Source organism: Leptopilina heterotoma, unplaced genomic scaffold (assembly GCF_015476425.1).
Source record: "Leptopilina heterotoma isolate Lh14 unplaced genomic scaffold, ASM1547642v1 Lhet_103, whole genome shotgun sequence".
Taxonomy (NCBI): domain Eukaryota; kingdom Metazoa; phylum Arthropoda; class Insecta; order Hymenoptera; family Figitidae; genus Leptopilina; species Leptopilina heterotoma.
The window spans coordinates 840,182-862,480 of NW_025110818.1; the positions used below are offsets into that span (position 1 = coordinate 840,182).

The 22,299-nt window shown below is 24.3% G+C and overlaps 2 protein-coding genes across 3 annotated transcripts; one reads left to right on the forward strand and one right to left on the reverse strand.

The window, feature by feature from the left end:
- Nucleotides 1–812: 812 nt before the first annotated feature.
- On the reverse strand, nucleotides 813–16,246 carry LOC122501410 (coatomer subunit beta'). 2 transcript variants are annotated; one of them, XM_043610851.1, is made up of 9 exons: nucleotides 16,113–16,246; nucleotides 15,842–16,035; nucleotides 15,036–15,387; nucleotides 11,205–12,143; nucleotides 7,496–7,731; nucleotides 6,824–7,162; nucleotides 6,109–6,708; nucleotides 4,295–4,474; nucleotides 813–1,548 (listed from the first exon to the last, which is right to left on the reverse strand). In XM_043610851.1, exons 2-9 carry the CDS (start codon nucleotides 15,842–15,844, stop codon nucleotides 1,510–1,512), a joined length of 2,688 nt encoding a protein of 895 aa, XP_043466786.1. In that variant the 5' UTR covers nucleotides 15,845–16,035; nucleotides 16,113–16,246; the 3' UTR covers nucleotides 813–1,509. The 2 variants fall into 2 exon arrangements, with proteins under 2 accessions (XP_043466786.1, XP_043466794.1); XM_043610859.1 differs by having other exon boundaries at nucleotides 15,842–16,055; nucleotides 16,113–16,224.
- An 84-nt stretch (nucleotides 16,247–16,330) lies between these two features.
- Nucleotides 16,331–20,881, forward strand: LOC122501441 (glycerate kinase). The gene is made up of 3 exons (XM_043610896.1): nucleotides 16,331–16,683; nucleotides 16,785–17,293; nucleotides 20,334–20,881. Exons 1-3 carry the CDS (start codon nucleotides 16,634–16,636, stop codon nucleotides 20,750–20,752), a joined length of 978 nt encoding a protein of 325 aa, XP_043466831.1. The 5' UTR covers nucleotides 16,331–16,633; the 3' UTR covers nucleotides 20,753–20,881.
- The last annotated feature ends 1,418 nt before the right edge of the window (nucleotides 20,882–22,299 follow it).

Here is a 22,299-nt window from a genome sequence, read left to right on the forward strand (position 1 = left end):
TGCATATATATATATTTAACGCAGAGAAGAAAAGGTTCATTGACTGCGGAACCATATTTTCGATGCTGATTCTGAAAATGTAGAATAAATAATACCAAGTTTTAAACGTGCTGATTTCTTCTCTTCGTGCTCACATCAACTGCTTCAATCTTCATTTTGCTGTGTTAACAAAGAATCATTCTTCTATAATAATTTGACACGAGCATGACTCACGTGCCAGTTTCTCTTTTTTCTGTTTCTTTACTTCCCATATTTTTTTTTCCTATTTCAGCAGCGTAATAAAATTGGAATTTTTTCTAATTAATTCCAACTCTGGAAAAACGAAAAAATTTTATATACAAATTAATAGGGAATAAATAATAAATAATTATTCGTAATTTAGTATGACATTAAATAAATTTTAAATAAATAAATTATAATAAATAAACTATAGTGAATAAATTATACAATTTGAATAAAATTATACATTAAAATATATTTTATTGAAAATTGTAATTCCACTTTCTTCGTACATGATTAAAAAAAAATCAATATAAAACTAAATACTTACTTATTTGATAATTAAAACTAAATTGTTTCTTTCCTATTTGATAGAAAATGTAAATTTTTAAAAAAAGAAAATTATTTCGAAGTATACCTACTAAAAAAAGTAGGTACTTTAAAAAATAGAAATTATTTACGTAAAAATTGAAAATAATTTCAGCCAAAGACGCAATTTTCTTTCTAAAAATCCGCAAATTTAATTGTCCGCAGTTGATAAAAAATTTGAATAGACACAATTTTTCAAAATAAATTGATCCGTTTTGGTTTACTTTCGAAACGCAGTATTCATATACTCTCTCTCTCTCTCTCTCTCTCTCTCTCTCTCTCTCTCTCTCACTCTCTCAATATTCGAGTCGAAAAGGGATTTTAAAAGAATAATATATTTTGCCTGAATACACGCACGTCTCGACGGTCACGTATGCGGCTCGTGCTAAATGCTCTGTTTTCTCGACCTCCGTTCACCGTGAACGCCTACACCCTTCACTAAATTAAGCGCGCACACTAATTACAGCGATTAGTATTATGTATATAAAGAAAAATTTTCTCGATTTTCCGAGAAAAAAAAATCTTTACATATACAAATACAAATTTTCTATTTTTTTTTCCTTAAAAGAGAAAAAGGATTTTAATTCCATCTCATTCCCTTTCTGTAATATTATATTAACAATATATTTTTTTCAATTTTTTTAATTACAATTTTTTGCGGTTTTTCTTTTCTTTATAAAGATTATGTAATAATAATAATAATAATAATAATAATATTTAATAACTTACGAAAATGTGGAATACGAACAATCATATGCGCGTAAAATTTTACACTCGTGTAATACTTTACTTATTTGTTTCTTTTAAGACCGTTTTTTCCCGTAAGGAATGATTTACAATTATTTTCTTTTCCTATATGTAAAAAAAAAAATTCGTGGTCTTCATGTGGACAGGATGAATATTGACGGAATCGTTAATTCACTAGTCGTCCACCAGAAGATCATCATCTAGATTTACATCCTGAAACAGAAGAGAAGGAAATTCAGTTATGGTATATTTTCGATTTTTGGAGTGGGAAATAAAATGTTATTCAATAATAATTTAGTAATCTAAATAAAAAGGTAGGTTGATTATTTTCTAAATTCAAACAATTTCCAAATACAAATTATTTTCAAATTCAAACTATTTTCTAAATTCAAAAACAATTTCTAAATACGAACTATTTTCCAAATTTAAACTATTTTCGAATTATTTTCCAAATTCAAAATATTCCCCAACTATTTTTCGAATTAAAACTAGTTTTTGAAATGAAACTATTTTCTAAATTCAAACCATTTTCAAAATTCAGAGTAATTTTCGAATTCGAACCATTTTTCAAATTCAAACTACTTTTTGGATTGAAAGTATTTTAATTCAAACCGTTTTTTTTTAATAGTTTTGAAACTATTCTTCGTACTATTCTTCGTACTATTTTTGAAACTATTCTTCATACTATTTTTCAAATTATTCTACAAACTATTTTTGAAATTACTTTTTATTATTTAATAAAACTATTTTTTATGGTAAATTTCTAACTTGCAAAAAAATAGAAGTCTGTTTTTTTATTCTAAAGACTACTTTTTAAACTATTTTCCAAATAAATTTTTATTTTTTACTAAAACTGTTTACTACAGAAAATTTCTACTTGTAAAAAAAGAAAAATCTGTGTTTTCTTTTTTCTTCTCTTCTCGTTTTTTTCTTATTATTTTTTGTTGTTGTAAAAATTACTTTTCAAACTATTTTCCGAACTACTTTTCATTATTCAAGAAAATTATTTATTCCAGAAAATTCCTACTTGTGAAAAAGGAAAATCCGTGTTCTTTTTCTTCTCCACTTTTATTTGTTGTAAAACTACTTTTCAAACTATTTTCCAAACTACTTTTCATTATTCAAGAAAATTATTTATTCCAGAAAATTCCTACTTGTGAAAAAGAAAAATCCGTGTTCTTTTTCTTCTCCACTTTTATTTGTTGTAAAACTACTTTTCAAACTATTTTCCAAACTACTTTTCATTATTCAAGAAAATTATTTATTCCAGAAAATTCCTACTTGTGAAAAAGAAAAATCCGTGTTCTTTTTCTTCTCCACTTTTTTTTATCGTAAAAACTATTTTTCAAATTATTTTCTAAACTAATTTTCATTATTTATCAATTCTTTCATAAATAATAAGAAATATTAATAAATAAATGATAATTTAATAAATAGTCATTCAATAATTCTATTTATTACAGAAACTTTTTTTTCCCTTGTAAAAAAAATGAAAAAATCTGTCTGTTCTTTTTTTTCTATTATTATTATTATTTTTTTTTGTTCTGTCGTAAAAATCAGTGGCGGATCATTACAGCAGTAGCGTGTAACTGATACAAATGGAAGAGAGTGAGCTTTTGCTGGTGCCTAAGGGCATGTTTACCCGATGGCAGTCACGGTGTATTTTGTTTACAGCGTTGTTGCCATAACACTCCACCGTTCGCCTCATAAGCGTCCCGGGGTTTTTGAGTTATATTCTGTATTAACCCCCACAAGTTCAAACCAGTTTGCTTCCACCACATTTCGCCAAGCTCTCTTGTAATTATTATTTTTCTTTCACATTATATTTCCCATATTATAGTCTTCATTGTTTTTTTTTTCATATTTCTCAAAGAAAATTTACAGCAATCCACTTTTCTTTATAACAGAAAAAAATATAAATAAACAATTCTTATCCAAAAAAGAATATGTAGCGAAAAAATAAATTTATGTTTATTAAAATTATTAAAAAGAAAAAAAAATACAAAAGTAAAAAATACAATTTAGAAAAAAGTACAGTTCAGTAAGAAAATACAGTTTAGTAACAAAAATACCTACAAAAGTAAAAAATACAACAATAAAAAGTACAGAAGTAAAAAAATACAATAGTGAAAAATATTCAGAACTAAAATAATACAGCAGTCAAAAATAGTTCAGTAAAAAATACAGAAATAAGAAAATATAGAAGTAAAAAAAACACGTAAAATAATTAAACATACAAAGAATAATTTGCAACGAGAATGTAAATTTTTCAAACTCAAAAACCGCAAAGTCGAAAATAGTAAAGAGGCAAAATTTACGTGGACTTTTCCTTGTTCGTTTTATTTCAGGACATTATGTGCGTTTAGCTGGATGGAAACCGAGACACGAGTGCCTATTTAACGATATATATGGAGAAAAGGGGGGCCCCTTGTATTGTATACTTATACATTAACGACATGTGCTCATTCAAAGGTGCCCATTGTGATAGTGTTGGGTCGCGTAAAACAAAATGCGTCAAGTAGCCTTTTTCTTTTTTTTTCTTCTTTTTTTTTAATATATATAACTCGCGCACAGAACTGCCTTTTAGTAACGCAATACTCTTCTAAAGTTACTCACATTTCTAAATTCAAAACTACTTCTTTTATTTCGCTATAGAAAAAAAAAATTAATAAAAATGTTCTCCTTTTTATTTCGTAAAATAAAAGAAAACTTACTTCATCTTCAGGAAAATCTGTACTGATGGCATGCAACAAATTAAAAAACTATTTTTTTTTTTTTCAAGAAAAGTAAGTTTTGAAATTTACCTTTTTACTTCTTTTACTGGTATTTTTTCAATTTTCATTATTTAAATTTAAAATTAACTAAAAATTTAAAAATAAAAAAAATTTCAAAGTTTGGAAAATGTTAAAATTCACAAATTGGGATGAATTGTTTTCCAAATTAATTAAAATTCAATTACACTAGTGTCGATGTTCTCGTCTAAATCCAAATCGAGATCCAGATCGTCATCGTCAACAAGAGACTTATTGGTGATTTGCTTCTCTTCCAGAACTTCCGTTTTATTAATACTTAAATTCGTCATTCTATTTGTAACGTCTGACGACATCATTTCCTCGTAAGGATTGCGTTCAGTGTTCAACTAAAATTTTTAGCAAATAATTGTAAAAATGTATTTTTTTTATATTTAAAAGTTTATTTCAGGCTTCACACTCGATAAGTAATTTTACAAAAGTATTAAAAAGTAGCTTTAATACTGAGAAAAAGAAGTAAAAATGTACCTATCTATCGAAAATTAATTTTAAGGAATAAAAAAAATTGTTTCAGTTTATTCACAAAAATTTTATTCAGTATTTCCCTGTTTTCTGATTTCCATAAAAAATATATTTTTTTTATTCTAATCCTGCTGAAAACTTCAATTCTAAATTTTTGAAAATTATTTTCTAAATTTTTATATAAAATATTCTTCAAAAAATACAATTGCGTATTTAAAAGTAATTTTTAAAAGTAAACCAATAAAATTAGTTAAAATATAAAATGAATAATTTTTTAAAGTCAAAATTTAAATGTTATTACCGTTTTACAACTGAAATTTTCAACGATTTCAATTTAATAATCTTTTAATATTATCTAAAATTTCAACTGAAATTAGTTTTTAAATCAATTCTTATTAGAAAGTTCCACTAAAATTCAATTATTTAAATACAAAAATAAATAATATTTTGAATAATTGAATGTTTTTCAGAAAATTTAATTCATATAAAGAATTTGTCAATTTTTTAAAAAAATAATTGAATTTTTGCGAAGATTTTATTTCATTTTTTTTTAAATAATTAAATTTTCTTGAAAAATTTTATTATTTGGAAAAATAATTGAATTTTTTAGGAGAATTTTATTTAATTCTTTTTTAAAATAATTTAATTCTCGTAAAAAATTAAATTCTTGAGGAACATTTTATTATTTATGCGAAAATAATTGTTTTTTTTTAATTTTCGTAATTAATTGAATTTTCATGAAAAATGTTATTGTTTGTAAAAATAATTGAATTCTTGCGGTAGAATTTTATTTATTTTTCTTTTTTAAATAATTGAATTTTTCAAAAGAATTTTATTATTTATGAAAATAATTGAATTTCTGCGAAAATATAATTTAATTCTATTTTAAATAATTGAATTCTCGTGAGAAATTTTATTATTTGGGAAAATAATTGAATTCTTGTGAAGAATTTTATTAAAATTTTTTAAAGTAAATGAAATTCTTGAGAAACATTTTTTTATTTATGCAAAATTAATGATATTTTTTAAAAGTTTAATAAATAATTGAATTTTTATGAAAAATGTTATTGATTGATAATTCAATTCCTGCGAAGATTTTATTATTTATAAAAAAAATATTGAGTGTTTGCGAAGAATTTTATCAAAATTATTTTGTGAAATTTTTTTAAAATTGTAGATATTGAAAATTATTGATTTTCGAAAAGTTTTTGAAAATGAAATCGTTTCAAAGAATTTTATTGCAACTTTTAGAATTTTTTTTATTTCATCTGTTAGCGAATTTAGACGCAAATTTCTTGAAAAATAAAGAAAAAAGTAGCTTTTAGAGCCAGAAATCTAAAAAATTATCCAAATTGTAAAAAAATTAAAAAAGTAGTAAATAATAGATTTTAGTAGATGAGTGCGAAGCCTGTTTTGTTTCTTTTTCCTACTTTCATAAATTATAGATTATTTTTGTCTGTTTTTTATTATTTTTATTAATATTAATCATCTCATAACTTACCTTGAGAGAAGGAAAAGCGGAAGCGGGAATTTTCTTCTGACTCTTCTCTCTCACGTATTGTTCAACATTAAGTGCCTCTCGATAGCCGGGGAAGAGATTTTCATATTGTTCAGGATCGGCTAAACTTTGACCAGCCTTTTCACTGACTGCCGAGAGTTTTTCCTTCCATATTTTAACGATGGATGAAATTTTACTAGGCGCATAGGCGCGTGCAAAAAATGCAGCCTCGGGAATTCTATCTGTCTTTATAAGAATCTCTAAGCATTCATCGACATCGCCAAGTAGAAATTTCGATAAAAATGCAATATTATTTTTTCCCGTTTCATTAGCAGCATTACCCAATTTTTCAATCATATTCGCATTTCCCGTACTTGTTGCCAATAATAGTAAACCACCAAAATCTTGTGCTTGATGCAAGCACTCTTGTGCTAATTGCAATTTGCCCTTTTGTGTGGCGAGCGTTGCCAATTGTCGCCATTTTTGTTGACTATTCGCCTCTTTTGCGAGTGTCAATGCCGTCTCAAGATTTCCCAATGCAAGCGCCAATTCGAATCTGTGCTCTGGATCTGTCGACACGGCGAGCGCTTGTTCTTTAAAGCCCTGGAAAAATTATACAATTAAACTATAAATATTATTGAAATTATAATTGATTATAAACCGAAAACATTTTGGACAAAAGTCTCGTAATTAAAAAATGTTATTAGTTTTGTATTACCTGCTTTTCTAAAAAGTGTGCGACACGAGTTCTGTGTTCTTTGGGAACGGTTGGAAGGACTCGATCGGCTGTTTCGAAATCTTTCCTCATTACCGCCGTTTGATATTCAAGAACGGAGAGCAATAGGGAATAGGAAACAATTGAGAGTTCTTTATCGCAGAGATATAATCTGTTGTCTCTCGGCACATAGCCCAGCAAGTACATTGGCCTATCGAGATGTGAGACGATGACAACTTCACCACCGACGAAGTAGTTTACTCTATTTACGCTATTCGTGTAAATAAAGCAGTCGCCAACCCAGAGACCAGTTTTTACAACTTCGTTCATCTCGGCCACCATCTGGTAAATTTTTATTTAATTCAATTAAAAAAAATTTAACAAGTAATTAAATTCCTGAATAATACAATTAATTTTCCTTCAATTATCAAAATTTAACAAGTAATTAAATTAATCATACAATTAATTTTCCTTCAATTATCAAAATTTAACAAGTAATTAAATTCCTGAATAATACAATTAATTTTCGTTCAATTAACAAAATTTAAAGAGGAATTAAATTAATAATACAATCCTTTCTCTATAAGAAAGCAATTAATTATTATTTTTTTTAAAAATAAATTTAATTTAATTTAAAAATTGCATTTTTTTTTGTTTTTATTTTGCGAATAATACCTCGAAAGCATCTTCAATGTCCTCTGCATTTTCCGGCGCATTTGCAACAACGTCTGCGTGATATTTGAGAATAAAGTACTGATCAGTTGTCGCCAGTGCAACGAGGGATGCATTTTCCGCCCAGTAAACATGTGTCGGTTGAATGTCAATGCGACGCACTAATTTCAAACTATCCCAATCGTAAAACGATAGGCCCGATCCAGATGATATTCCCAGCATAAAACCGCCAAAGATTCCTGGAAAATTGAATATTACAGAAAAAAATGGTAACGAAAAACAAAATACATATTGAATTAAAAAAAATAGTAACAAAAACAAAGCAAAAGAAAAAAATAGTAAAGAAAGAAAAGGAACGAAAAAAATATACTAAATAAACAAATAGTAAACACACAAAATTTAATTTAATTTAGTAAACCACAAAAATTTAATTTCGTTTCTCCCTAAAATTTCCCTGATTTCCGGATAAAATTTTGACTTTTTCCCTGAAACTAAAGAATATTCTGACACTAAAATGATTTTCACTCTAAAAATGACTAGATACTCAAAAAAATATTCTATTCCATTTATTCCATTTATCATTTCAATTAAATTATTATTTTCTCGAATTTTTAACTAAAATTCTTCTTAAAATCAATTATTTTTAATAATTTTTGATAAAGTTCTTTGAAAATTTTCAAATCCATTTAATTACAATTTAATTTTACAAAAAATTTCGATGATTCGAAAATTTTTCAGTTAAATATATTAGAAAATAAAAACTTCAAATAATATCAAAGAAAATTTAATTAAAATTTTCCAAAAAAAATTCATTCTACAGAATTGTTAGTTAAAAATATGAAAAATTGAGAATTTCAAAGATTTTAATTTAAAACCTTTTCAAAATTCAAATATTTCTACAAATTTACACTATAATGCTTTTAATATTCAATTATTAGGTAAAATTTTAATTGAAATTCATTTTTAAATCAATTTTTTTAGAAAATTTTATGAGAATTCAATTATTTGAATAGAAAAATAAATAATTTATTAAATAATTGAATTTTTCTCAAAATTGAATTTCCATAAAGAATTTTATCAAACAAATTTTTAAATAATTGAATTTCTTCGATAAATTTTAAAGTATAATTTTAACCCGTCAGCAGTCGCGCCTTTTTTAGTGTCTCACTTGCACTCTAAGAGCGCCCTATAGGTCGAGTAGTGTTGCGTGAGACTTTTTCTCAAGGCGCGACCGCTGACGGGTTAATCCAATTCCTCAAAAAATTTAATTATTCTTAAAAATTTAATTAAAAATAATTGCAATTCTGAGAAGAGTTTTATTATTTATGTTTCTTTAATTGAATTCTTTTGATTAATTTTAATAAAATTTTTAATAATAATTACATTTTTCGAGGAATTTTGATTAATATTGTATTAAATATACTTTAAATTTTGCAATGAGTTTTATTATTTATGAAAATAATTGAATTCCTAAAAAGAATTTTATTATTTATGAAAATAATTGAATCCCTGTAAAAAAATGTATGTTTTATGAAAATTTTTGAATTATTGGGAAGAAATTAAAAAAAAAATTTAATAATTGAATTCCTGTGAATTTTTTACTATTTATGAAAATAATTAAATGTTTTGTTTTATTTTTTATACAAATTTTTTTTAAATAATTGAATTCTTTTGGAAAATTTTATTAAAATAGCAGATATTGAAAATCATTGAATTGAGGAAAATTTTTGAGAATAATTGAGTTTTTGTCAAGAATTTTATTAAAATTTTTGAAAATAATTGAATTTTTACGAAGAATTTTATTAAAAATTTTCGAAAATAATTAAATTTTGGAGAAGAATTTTATTATTTATAAAGATAATTGAAATTTGGACGAAAATGTTATTAAATTTTTGTACTTTATTCTTCAAGAATAAAGATATTTAAAAAAAATACGTATTGTCAGAAGTAGAAAAAAATTCAAGGTTTTGTATTAGAATTCGTGATAATTTCATAGTTTGTGAGGCAATCAGAAAAGATACAAAAATTCAGAATTTTCTTATGATTTCTAAAAGTTTAAGTTTTTCAGTGCTTTTAATTAAAATCCCTGACTTTTCCCTGATTTCACTGACCAATTCCACTTTCCCTAATTTTCCCCTGAATTCCCTGGCCTGTGGTAAGTCTAAGTAAAGAAAAAAAAAATAGTAACGAAAAAAATAGTAAATAAAAAATAGTATCGAAGAAATTGGTAAAGAGAAAAAATAGTACCGAAGAAATTGGTAAAGATAAAAAATAGTATAGAAGAAATTGGTAAAGAGAAAAAATAGTATCGTAGAAATTGGTAAAGATAAAAAATAGTAACGAAAAATATATTAAATACGAAAATGCTAAAAAATAATATCATATCAGGGTGGCCACTTTTTTTGTAAAAAAAAATTCACGGTCATTTCCCGGTCCATTCCCGGTCATAAATTATTTTTCCCGGTCATAAATAATAACTCTGAAAATAAATTATTTAATGAAAGATTGAAAGAATTTCCTGATTTTTAGACAAAACTTTGACTTTTTCCCAAACCCTAAAAATATTTTAGTTTACTCTAAAAATAATTTTGAACTTAAATAGATTTTTTGAAATAAATATTTAATTATTATCCATTATTTTTTCATATAGTAGGTACTCAAATTTCAAAAAAAAATTCAAATTTCAAATCCTTTAAATTTGAATAATTTTTAAGAATTGCTACTGCAACTTATTAAAAATTATTTTCAAAATTTCAATTCAATTATATTCTAGAAATAACTAAAATATTTCTAAAATCCACTTGTTTACAAGACAATTTCATGAAATTTTGAATAATTTGAAAATTTTTCAATTAAATATTACATATTTAAAAACATAACTAATTTGAAAAAATGTGAATAAAAATATTTTTAAAGACTAAATTATTCAGAATTTTTAATTAAAATCTTTTACACTAAAAAATCGAAAAATTTGCTTATGAATAATTGTAAAAAAACTAATTGATATTAATGAAAAATACGGTTTTTTAAAATTTATTTTCTAAGAAAAGAAATTTTATTTATTTTTATTTACTTTATTTATTATTCAAAAATTCATTTTTATAAATTTCGTATCACTTTTGTTCTAATTAGTTCAAATTTTTAATAATTCTTATTTGTTTTGTTATAATAATAATTGCAAAAAAATTTTTAAATTGATTTATTTTTCATTATTTTATAGGATGTGAAATTTTTTCTCTTTGAAATTTTTTTGACAAATTTAATTAAAATTATATTTTGTTTAATTATTGTTAGAAATAGAAAGAATTTAAAATTAAATTTAATATTTTCTTTTTCTAAGTCTGTTATGTTGGACAACAAAATTCATAATTTTCTTATAAATTCTAGAAATTGAATATTTTTATAGTACTTTTTATAAAATTCTCTGACAAAATATAAATAGATTTTATAGAAGATCATTCAATCTTTTTTAATGAAATATAGTTAATACCTAAGTCTTAAAATAAATATTTCTATTTTTTCTCACAAAGTAATGTGTGTTTTTAAAAAAAAAATTCCAAAATCCCGGTCAAGATCAAAATTCACTGTCATTTCCCGGTTTTTCCCTGTCCAAAAAAATTCACTGTCATTTCCCGGTTTTCCCGGTTTCCCGGTCCAGCGGCCACCCTGCATATGTATAAAATAAATTACAATAAAAACTAAAAATTCTCACCATCGGCTCCAAAATCGGGCTTAAAAGTCTTCTTCTCCTTGAAATTTTTAAAAACCTTAACAGTCGTGGTGCTCTCACGAACCGCATACTGACTCGAATCGGCAGCCCATACAAATTCCGAAGCCTGACCAAAGGCCTTATTTCTTAATGCCATCGACGTGTAAATAATATATTCCCCATCGCCACAAACAACAAGGAATCGACCATTGGGATTATGTTGAATCGTCTGAGGATAAATTTCACAAGCTCCCATATCCTTCACTGCCAATGGTAAACGTTCGCCATCCATTATTTCCTCGCCAAGTGCCTTTAAATTCACCTGTTGAATTTCGCTGTGTCTTGCCCAAACAATTTTACCGCCCATCGAATCCATCGATACTGCCGGCTCTTCGCGGCCAACTTTCACCATAACACTGCCCTCATCATAACCAATTGCCACATTATTCGAACCTCTTAAACATGCAATTGTCCAAACTCTCTCGAAACCATAATTCAGTGACGACTCCAAACGATAGGTACCCGCGTGCCATATACGCACAGTTCCATCCTCCGAGCCAGTGAGAACAATTGGTAATTCAGGATGAAAGCAAACGGCGGAAATATTTTGCGTATGTCCCTCCAATGTTTGTACGCAAGTTTTATTTTGATAGTCCCATATTTTGACGAATTTATCATCGGCACCTGATATTAGATACGGTTTATCGCCACCGTGATAATAATCGACGCAATTCACACCTTTCTCATGACCCTCGAGAGTGAAATTGGCAGTCGATGAGCCCAATTGCCAAACTTTTACTGTTCTATCCAATGATGCGCTTGCAAAGGTATTGTTATCCTTTGGATTGAATACTATTTGCATGACGTAGTGCGTGTGACCTTCGAATATTTGCTGGCAAAGCCATGATTTCTCCCAGTTCCATAGTTTTATTGACATATCGTCTGGAAAATGGTAAGTTTTAATTTATTTTTTATTTTATAATCTAAAATTATTGTTCCTAAAGCGAAAACAAAAGTTTTTCCTTTTTAAGAAAAAATACACAGGGTGTCTACTATTATCGTTTAACAAAATTCCCGGTGTTGTCCTAATTTTTCCCGGTTTTTTTTCATCAAATTTAAATTTATTTGATTTCGAACATAAATAAATCTACAAATAGCTTCAAAAATTTTTATTAGAGTTTTTATGAACAATTAAATTCTTTTAACGAGTTTCTTTAAATTTTCTGAAATTAAAGTTTTTTTCAATAATTTTAATTAAAAATTTTAAAAATAATTGAATTAAACAAAGATTTTTTAAAATTTTTAACATAATCTTGTCTGTTCATAATTATAATTGAAAACTTGATTAAAATTTATTGATACTAATTGAATTTCTGCAAAGAATTTGACTAATTATAAAAGTAATTGAATCCTTCCAAAGAATGTTAATATTTATGAAAATAATTAAATGTTTGCGTAGAATATAATATTAAAATTTTTGAAAATAATTAAATTGTGGAGAACAATTTAATTATTTTCAAAGATAATTGAAATTTTGAGAATTTAAAAAAAATTGTAAACATAATTTAATTTCTTCGAAGAATTTTATTACTTTTGGAAATAATTGAATTGTTTTTTTAGAATTTTATGGAATTTCATGAAAATAATTAAATTCTTGTGAAGAATTTTTTTTTTAAAAATAATATTCAGAAGAATTTAGTAAATCTGAAGACTTTTGCTATTTATGGAAATAATTGAATTCTGTAGAAGAATTTGTTTACAGTTTTTAGATATAATTGCATTTTTTCGACGAATTTTAATAAATTTTCTAAGAATAATTACATTTTTCGAGGAATTTGATTAAAATTGTATTAAAAATAATTGAAATGACTAAAATTAAAATTTTTAAATTCTAAAAAATACTTTTTTTATAATTAAAATTTAGTACTAGTAATTAAAAATAAACAATTTCTAAAAAATACATTTTTTTTAGAATTTTAAATCCTAGTAAATAAAAGTTAAATAATTTTTTCTAATAAATATTTAATAATTACAATTTTTTTAAAACAATAATAAATTTATTGTTCAAAACCTTCTGAAATTAAATTATGTTTGAAATTTGCAACTGTTATTAACTATATTAATTTCTTGTGAAGAATTTTATTCAAACTTTTTTAAATAATTGATTTCTCGAGAAAAATTGTATTATTTATGAAAATAATTGATTTCTTGTGAAGAATTTTATTCAAATTTTTTTAAATAATTGAACTGCCATAAAAAATGTATTAGTTGTGAAAATAATTGAATTCTTAAGAAGAATTGTATTGAAAATAATTGAATTATATAGGAAAATTTTATTAATTAAATCTTGTAAAGAATTTTGTCAACATTTTCTTAAATAATGGAATTTTTAAAAAAGTTTATTTAAATTTTTCGGAATAATTAAATTTCTCAGAGCTTTTTTTTTAATTTTCTGAATATATAAGGATTCCTTCAAGAAACTTCATTTAAAAATTAAAAATAATTGAATTGGTGCGAAGAAATTTATAAAAAATTGATAAGTAATTGAATTCCTGTGAAATTTTTATCCAATTTTTTTTTAAATTAATTGAATTCTTTTGGAAAATTTTATTAAAATAGTAAATATTATAAATAATTGAAATGAGGAAATTTTTTGAAAATAATTAAAATTTTGCCAAGAATTTTATTAAATTTTTTGAAAATAATTGAATTTCTGTAATTAATTGTTCTTCAAATTTCTATTTAAATTCGTTAAAAATTTATATTTTCTAAAATTTCAAATTGAAACCTGTCAAGTTCATCTATTTATGAAGATTGTAAATGCAACTCTTTTGAAATCCAATTAATTTTGAAACTTTTGAGTAAAATTATTCATTAAATAATTTATAAGTAATAATTTTATGATAGTTCTTTAATAATTAAATTATATTGAAAGAAATTATTATTAGAAATAGAAAAAATTGTAGGGTTTATATTAGAATTCTTTGCAATTTCATAGTTTATGAGGCAAACAAAAAAGACACCAAAATTCAGAATTTTCTTATAAATTCTAAAAATTTAATTTTTTCCAGTACTTTTAATAAAAATCCCTGACTTTTCCCTGATTTCCCTGACCAATTCGAATTTCCCTGACTTTTTCCTAAATTCCCTGACCTGTGGCAATCCTGTAAATTTACATTTAAAAATTTTTCTTTAAAACTTTTGATAATTCAATTATTTTGAAAATTTGTAATTAAAATTTTTGATAATTCAATTATTTTGAAAATTTGCAATTAAAATTTTTGATAATTCAATTATTTTGAAAATTTGCAATTAAAATTCTTCAAAAGTTGATTTTCAAAAATTCTAACAAAATACTTAAAAAAATTAATAAATTTTACAAAATTTCAATTATTAAAAATGTTTTTAAATGTATATTTCAAAAATTTAAGTAGTAAAATGATTCAAAAATAATTTTTGCAAGATTTGTTTATAGTTATTTTTCGTAATATAAAAATTGAAATGATTCACATTTAATACTAAAAAATATGATATTTTGTTGTAATATTTGGAAGAAAAATCGAGAAAGTCGCAATTTTTGAAAATAAGTCGAAAAAAATCTCAATTTTCTAAATTTTGCTGACTTTATTGACAAAATTTTTGTTTTACTGACATTTCCCTGACTTTACTGACATGTGGCCACACTGATTATAAATGCTGTGAATTTCACCGATTTATAGTTTTTTTTTTAATTCTTTTGGAAAACACCGATACAATGCATAGTTAAGATTAAAAAGTTAAATTAATGAAATTAGTTAAAAAAAGATTAAAGATTAAAATTAAAAAAATACGTACCACTACTGGTAAGTATACAAGGTGCCGTTGGATGTACGGCAATACATCGTACATAATCACTGTGTGCATCAAAAGAATGTACGCGTTCGAGAGTGTTGTAATTAAAGACTCTCACTTGCATATCATCGGAACCAGTGACAACCCAATTTTTTCTCGAAACAAACTTCGCCGCTCTCACTGGTAAATCACAAACTTCAAAGGTCTTCACCAAAGTTTGCGTTTCATGATTCCAAATATTTACATTGCCTTGATATAAAGAACAAAGCATCCATGGTTCTGTTGGATGAAGATCGACACTTTTCACTCGATCCGATCTCGCTGTCAATTTACGCTTAATATCCAAACGTAAAGGCTGTAAAACAATTTTTTTTTCAATTCAAATTCAATATTTTCCTAAAGATTTAAATTCAATACTAATCAATGTGGAAAAGTTTAATAGCAAAAACAAAAATCAATCGTCACTGAAAAGACGAGAAGTTGACCAAAAAGGTAATAATTATTTAATTATAACAATTATCCTTTGGAAATAGTGTGAAAAAACCCCTCGTACAGTATGTTGTCATTTAGAAAACAATTTCCAATATAACAGAAATTAAAAAAACGTTTCGAATTTAAAGCATAGATTTTCAATTATGGGAAAATTTATGATAACATTAATCGGAAAATGTTTTACAAATCCAAAATAAAGTCAATAGTGAGTTTGACGTGTCAAAAAAGCAACTTTAGCAAAAAAGTTGTCAGTGAATGTGCCGGTTTCTTTATAAGCAAAGTAAAAACACTTAAACTCCTAATTTCATTCTACATACCATTTTTAATTGATGATCGAACAATTTTTTTCGTCACGATATTCAATTCAATTTGAGAAGAAAACTATTTATTTTATTTTTGTATTAAAACAACTGTTTTAAACAAGATTCGACAGCCATGAAGTTAGGACGTGGCTCATCAGTCAAACATGGCGATCTCCACACACCTTTTTACAGAAGAATAACACACAAATCTGCAAACAAATATAATATTCTAATAAACAAACAAATTAGATTTCAATCAATTATTAATTATTACTAATCAAATTACATGATTCTAAGATAAATTTGTCTGATGCAATTAAAAAATATTCGTAGCACACAAAAAAAGTCACGTCAAAATTTTTCTATATTGAAACGTGGATAATATGGGTTAGGTACAACAGCGCTTTAAAATCGACTGGTGACAATTTTTGGGAGTTTATTGATTATTTACTTAATCGGTAAGCGTGTGCACAACACATCCGATAAGAAAGAATAAGTCACGTGATTTCAGTAAGTTTTAAAACCTTCCCTGGTTTTTAACCGTTTTTTCTTCTCTCTCAAAAAAAAAAAAAATTCGGGATATTTTTGTCTTTTTAAAATTAGATTTGTTCGTGAACAAAATTTCTTATTTTGGTGGTTTGTTCATTTTGAAATGATTTCATTTATAAAATGTTTGTTTACTCCGTTTTACTCTTATCACATAACCTTAATCTTTGACAATTTATATATTAAACCGCGATAAGATGTTTTTATTATAAAAAATAAGATTACAAAATTAAACGTAATAATCAAAATTGAAAGTATAAAATGTTCCAAAGATTTCTTGGTGGTAATTTAAAGAAAATTTCACAAAACTGGTGAGTTGAAATAGTTTTCAATTTTTGAATTTAGATTTTTGTCAATTTTACTAATGTTACCAATTTTACAAATTTTACACTATTGAGAGTTTTTATTTTAGTTTCTCGTGTCATCTGTTAAGATTACAAAATTCCGATTTAGATTCAATCAAAACGAGGAAAATGTCAACTTTTTTTGAGAGGAAAACACAATTACGGGAAGTTTTTAACGCTGGAATAAAAGCAGTTTTGCCGCAGAATCTAATAAAGAGTAATGTTACGATTGTTGAGGACTGCTTGCAAATTGGCAATGAAAAATTTACTCTGACAGAAAATATTTATTTAATTGGTTTTGGAAAAGCTGTCATGGGAATGGCAATTGCCCTTGAAAGTTTACTCGGCGATCGTTTGAAGAAAGGAATTGTCAGTATTCCAACAGGTTCGAAAAATGATATTTGGAAGGAGGAAAATTTGACGAATTTTCCAAAATTGTCAGGTGTTATTGAATATCGTGAAGGTGCTTTACACAATCAACCTGATAAAAATTCTTTAGAAACAACGCACGATATTTTGGATTTAGTCGAAGGATTGAATGAAAATGATACGCTTATTGTTCTCATCTCCGGAGGAGGTATTTTTTTATTTATTTACTTATTTATAATATGAATTTCATAAATTTCATAAATATAATTTTCTTTAAAGTTTTTCAACTATTTTCGACTATTTTCAAAAAATTTGATAAACTAATTTTGATAAAATGAGACTTTTCCGTTTTTTCATTTGCAATAAACTTTCGAATAATTAAAATTCTGTAACATTAAATTGAAGACAATTTAATTTCAGAAGATTAAATTAACTTATCACAATCATTAAAACTTTTTCATTTAAATAATTATTGAATTCTTAAAAAACTTTCTGAAAATTATTTAAAAATAAATTTTAATAGTTCATTTTGAAAAGAATTTTAAATAAAAATTCTAGGCAATAATTGAATATTATAAATTCTAGTTTTCTTGTTGACAAATTGTTGTAATAAGTTTTTATTACTTGTTTGAAATAATTAAACTAGAAGTAAAAATTTAATTCCAATTTTAAAGAATTTAGTTTTTTGAAAAATTCCAGTTTACATTTTATTTTAAATCAGTTGAATTTATAACTTTCAAATAATCGAAATTTTGTAATATTAAATTGAAAACTATTTAATTTCAGAAGAATTTGTCAAAATAACTTTTTCTTTTAAATAATTATTAAATTCTCGAAAAACTTTCTGCAAATTGTTTAAAAATAAATTTTAATAGTTCATTTTGAAAAGAATTTTAAATAAAAATTCTGGAGAATAATTGAATATTACAAATTTTAGTTTTCTTGTAGAAGAAATGTTGTAGTGAAAACTTGTTAGAAATAATTTAATTTTTAGTAAATTTAATTCAAATTCTAAAGAATTTAATTTTTCAAAAAATTTCAGTGCAAATTTTATTTTAAATCAGTTAAATTTATGAATTATATTATTATTTAATCAAAAAACTTTCGAATAATTGAAATTTTGGAATATTTAATTCAAAACAATTAAATTTTATTAGAAGAATTTTAAGTAATTAAATTTTGGAATAAGTTCTTGATAATTTTTGAAAATAATTAATTTAAAAATCAATTTTAATTTAAAAAATCTAGAGAATAGTTGAATATTAAAAAAGTGCTATTAAATAGTTGTTTTAAAGAAATAATTGAATTTTGAGTGAATTTAAATAAAAATTGCAAAGAATTTAAAATTTCGAAAAATTTTAGTTTCAAGTGTTTTTTTTTAAATTAATTGAATTTGTGATTATAATATTTTTTAATAAAAAAAACTTTGAATTCTCGAATAAGTTTTTTAAAATTATTTAGAAATAATTAATTATTAATTTACAAAAGAATTTTATTTAAAATTGTAGACTAAATTTAATTAAAAATTCGGTAAAATTGATTTTTTTCGAAACATTTTAGTTTAAATTTTCTTGAAATTAGTTAAAATTGTGAATATAGGATTATTTAATCAAAAACTTTCAAATAATCCAAATTTTCTAATAATGCATAAAAAACAAATTAATTTTAGAAAAATTTGAAAAGAACTTTGTATTAATTTTTTAAATAATTGAATTCTCGAATAAATTTCTGAAAATTATTAAGAATAATTTATTTAAAGAAGAATTTTAGTCAAAAAAAAATTCTAGAAAATAATTGAATTGAATTTTGAGTAACTTTAATTAAAAATTTAAAAAAATTTAATTTTTTGTAAAATTTTAGTCCAAATTTTTTTGGAAATTAGTCGAATTTGTGATTAAAATATTTTTTAATGAAAAAACTTTGGAATAATTGAAATTTTCTAATATTGAATTGAAACAATTGAAAAAACAAAATTTTGTAATATTAATTAAAGTTAACGGAATTTTTGAATAGTTTAAAATTATTGAATTCGCGACTAACTTTCTTAAAATTATTTTAAAATAATTATTTTACAAAAGAATTTTATTTAAAATTATGGAGGATAATTGAATATTGGGAAAATGTAGTAAAAAGTTTTTAGAAATAATTGAATGTTTTGTGAATTTAATTAAAAAATCCAAAGAATTTATTTTTTTGCAAAAATTTTAGTTCAAATTTTGTTGAAATTAGTCAAAATTGTGATTTAGCCAAAAAAAATTTAAGAAAATAATTGAATTGAATTTTGAGTAAGTTTAGTTAAAAATTCTCAAGACTTTAGTTTTTTAGAAAAAATTTTACTTTAAATTGGTTTGAAATTATAATCTGTGAATATAAATCATTTAATTAAAAAGCTTTCGAATAAACAAAATTTCTTAACATATTAATATTAATTAAAATTAATGGAAGTTTTGAAGAATTTAAAATGAACTTTGTTTAAAATAATTGAATTCTCAAATAATTTTCCAGAAATTTATTAAAAATAATTTATTCAAAAAAGAACCAAAATTAAGAATTGCAGATAATTGAATACTGGAAAAGTTGTAGTAAAAAATTTTTAAAATAATTAAATTTTAACTAACTTGAATTAAAAATTCCAACGAATTTAGTTAATCAAAAACGTTCGATTAATAGAAATTTAGTAATATTGAATTGAAGACAATTGAATTTTTAAAGAATTTTAAGTGAACTTTCTTTTAAATAATTGAATTCTTGAATAAATTTCTGAAAGTTATTAAAAATTATTATAAATTATTAATATAGATAATTTATTTAAAGAATAATTTTAATAAAAAATTCTAGAAATTAACTGAATTTGGAAGAAGTTTTTGTAACAATTTTTATAGAAATAACTAAAGTTCAGAAGGATTCGGAATTAAAAATGTTTGACAATTTCAATTAATAATATTTAAATATCAATTAAATTATCAATCAATATTGAATAATAATATCTAAATACTCATTTAGAAATATTGAATAAATTTTGAAGAAAATTCAAGAAAAGAATTTAGAAGAATTATATAATTGTAATTTCGAGAAATAATGGAAGTTTTATTTATTTATTTCATCTTTTATGCTCCTAGGGTTTAAAGTTTTATTATTGAAATACCTATATTTTTCTGTTTTAAAAACTCTTATAACAATTTTTAAAAGTAATCGTGTCTTTTTAAGAAAATTATTACTTATTTTAATTTAATAATATAATTTTTCAGGATCAGCTCTTCTGTTCATGCCACGGCCCTTAATTTCCGCCGAGGAGAAGCAGGAATTTTGTAAAAATCTCCAAAATTCCGGCGCCAATATAATGGAATTAAATACAGTGAGAAAAAAATTGTCAATGGTAAAAGGAGGTGGTTTAGCAAAAATTGCATATCCAGCTACGATAATAAGTCTTATAATATCTGATATAGTATCAGATCCAATTGATTTAATCGCAAGTGGTCCAACTGTTTTCAAAGCGAAACCTCCGAAAGAAGTTTTGGAAATTGTGAAGAAATACGATCTCTTGAAGGACGTCGAGGGCGGTTTAAAAGCTCTCCTAAATTCTAAGGAATCAAAGGAAAAAAAAGAGTTTCTCAACAAAAAAAGCAATTTAAACACGTACACAATGTTATTATTGGAAACAATTTAATTGCCATGAATGCAGCCAGAGAGGCAAGTTTGAGAAAAAATCTCCAGTCGATTATTCTACGCAACGATGTTCAGGGTGACGTTCAACTTGTGAGTAACGCTTACACGCAATTTACATTCCTCGTTTGTCTCGCTTTGGAAAAATTAATAGATCGTCGGAATTTTTTCGAAAATATCAAAAGTGATGCAATTCTCGGTGTCGATGCGCGAAAGGTCGATGAAATTTTCGATGTTCTGGAGGAGAATAGCGGACAGGGGATTATTTTAATCGGTGGCGGTGAGCCGACTGTAAAAAGTAATGGGTTCCGGAAAAGGAGGAAGAAATCAAGAACTTGCACTCTACTTTTCGCTCGATTGGCTCCTGAAAGTAAAAGAACATCCGAATTTATCAAAATATGAAATTATTATTCTAAGCGGTGGTACTGACGGTCAAGATGGTCCAACCGATGCGGCTGGTGCTTTCGGTTATCCTGCGATTGCTCCCATAATTCTTGATTTACAGGAAAAAGTAAGAAAATTGGAAAAAATTCGAAAACTCCCCCCGGGGGATTTTAATACACCATTTGTTGATTTTAATCTGGAAAATATGCCAAAAAATTTGGCGTCAATCGCCAAGGAGATTGAAAATCTAATTCCCATGAATGTTCTCAAGGAAAATGACACATACAATTTTTATTCACGTTTCAAGAAGGGTGAGGATTTAATTAAAACTGGACTCACTGGTACAAATGTAATGGATCTTCATCTTGTTTACATAAGAAAACGACAGTGCGAGTGTTCTATTGATTTTTCAAGTGAGAGCAAAACTTTAAATCTATTTGATGAACATGATTTGCATAGTCGTTTGGAGAGTGATGAAATTATAAAAGAGAAAGTGTCAATCGATAAGGAACTCGAATTAATAAATATTAACATTGACGATGTTGATGATAATTTTGAATCGACATGTCGCAGTAGAAAAGACAGGAAATAATTGCTGGAAATTAATGGAATTCTTTATGAATGGCAAAGAAAAAAACAATGCGGAAAATTATATTTTGTCTCTATTTTCTGTAAGTAAATTTGGAATTTTAATATTTTATACTTAAATATTTTATATTTAAATATTTTATATATTAAATATATTTTAATAATTTTTATTCACTTAGAATTTATACATTAATTACTATCTTATTATCAAGTAGTTTTTGTACATTTTCAAATGCATGCTGTTAACACATTTTATGCATAAACGAATTTTTAAATTGTAATTATAAAAGAATTCATTTTTAAATTGACTGATGAATTCAATTTTTAAAGAATTTTTAAAGAATTAAGAAAGTGATTAAAAATGTTGATTTTAAAACTAACTGAAATTTAAAATTTATATTAAAACAAATTTAATTAATTTCGATTCAATAAAATTTTTAATTTAATCTAAATAATTTTGATCTAATTTAAAATTTAATTTAAAATTTAATACAAAATTTAATTTAATTAACTTTAATAGATATCTACAATGTAAAATTAATATTTTTATATATTTGTTTCAAATTCGATACGAAATTT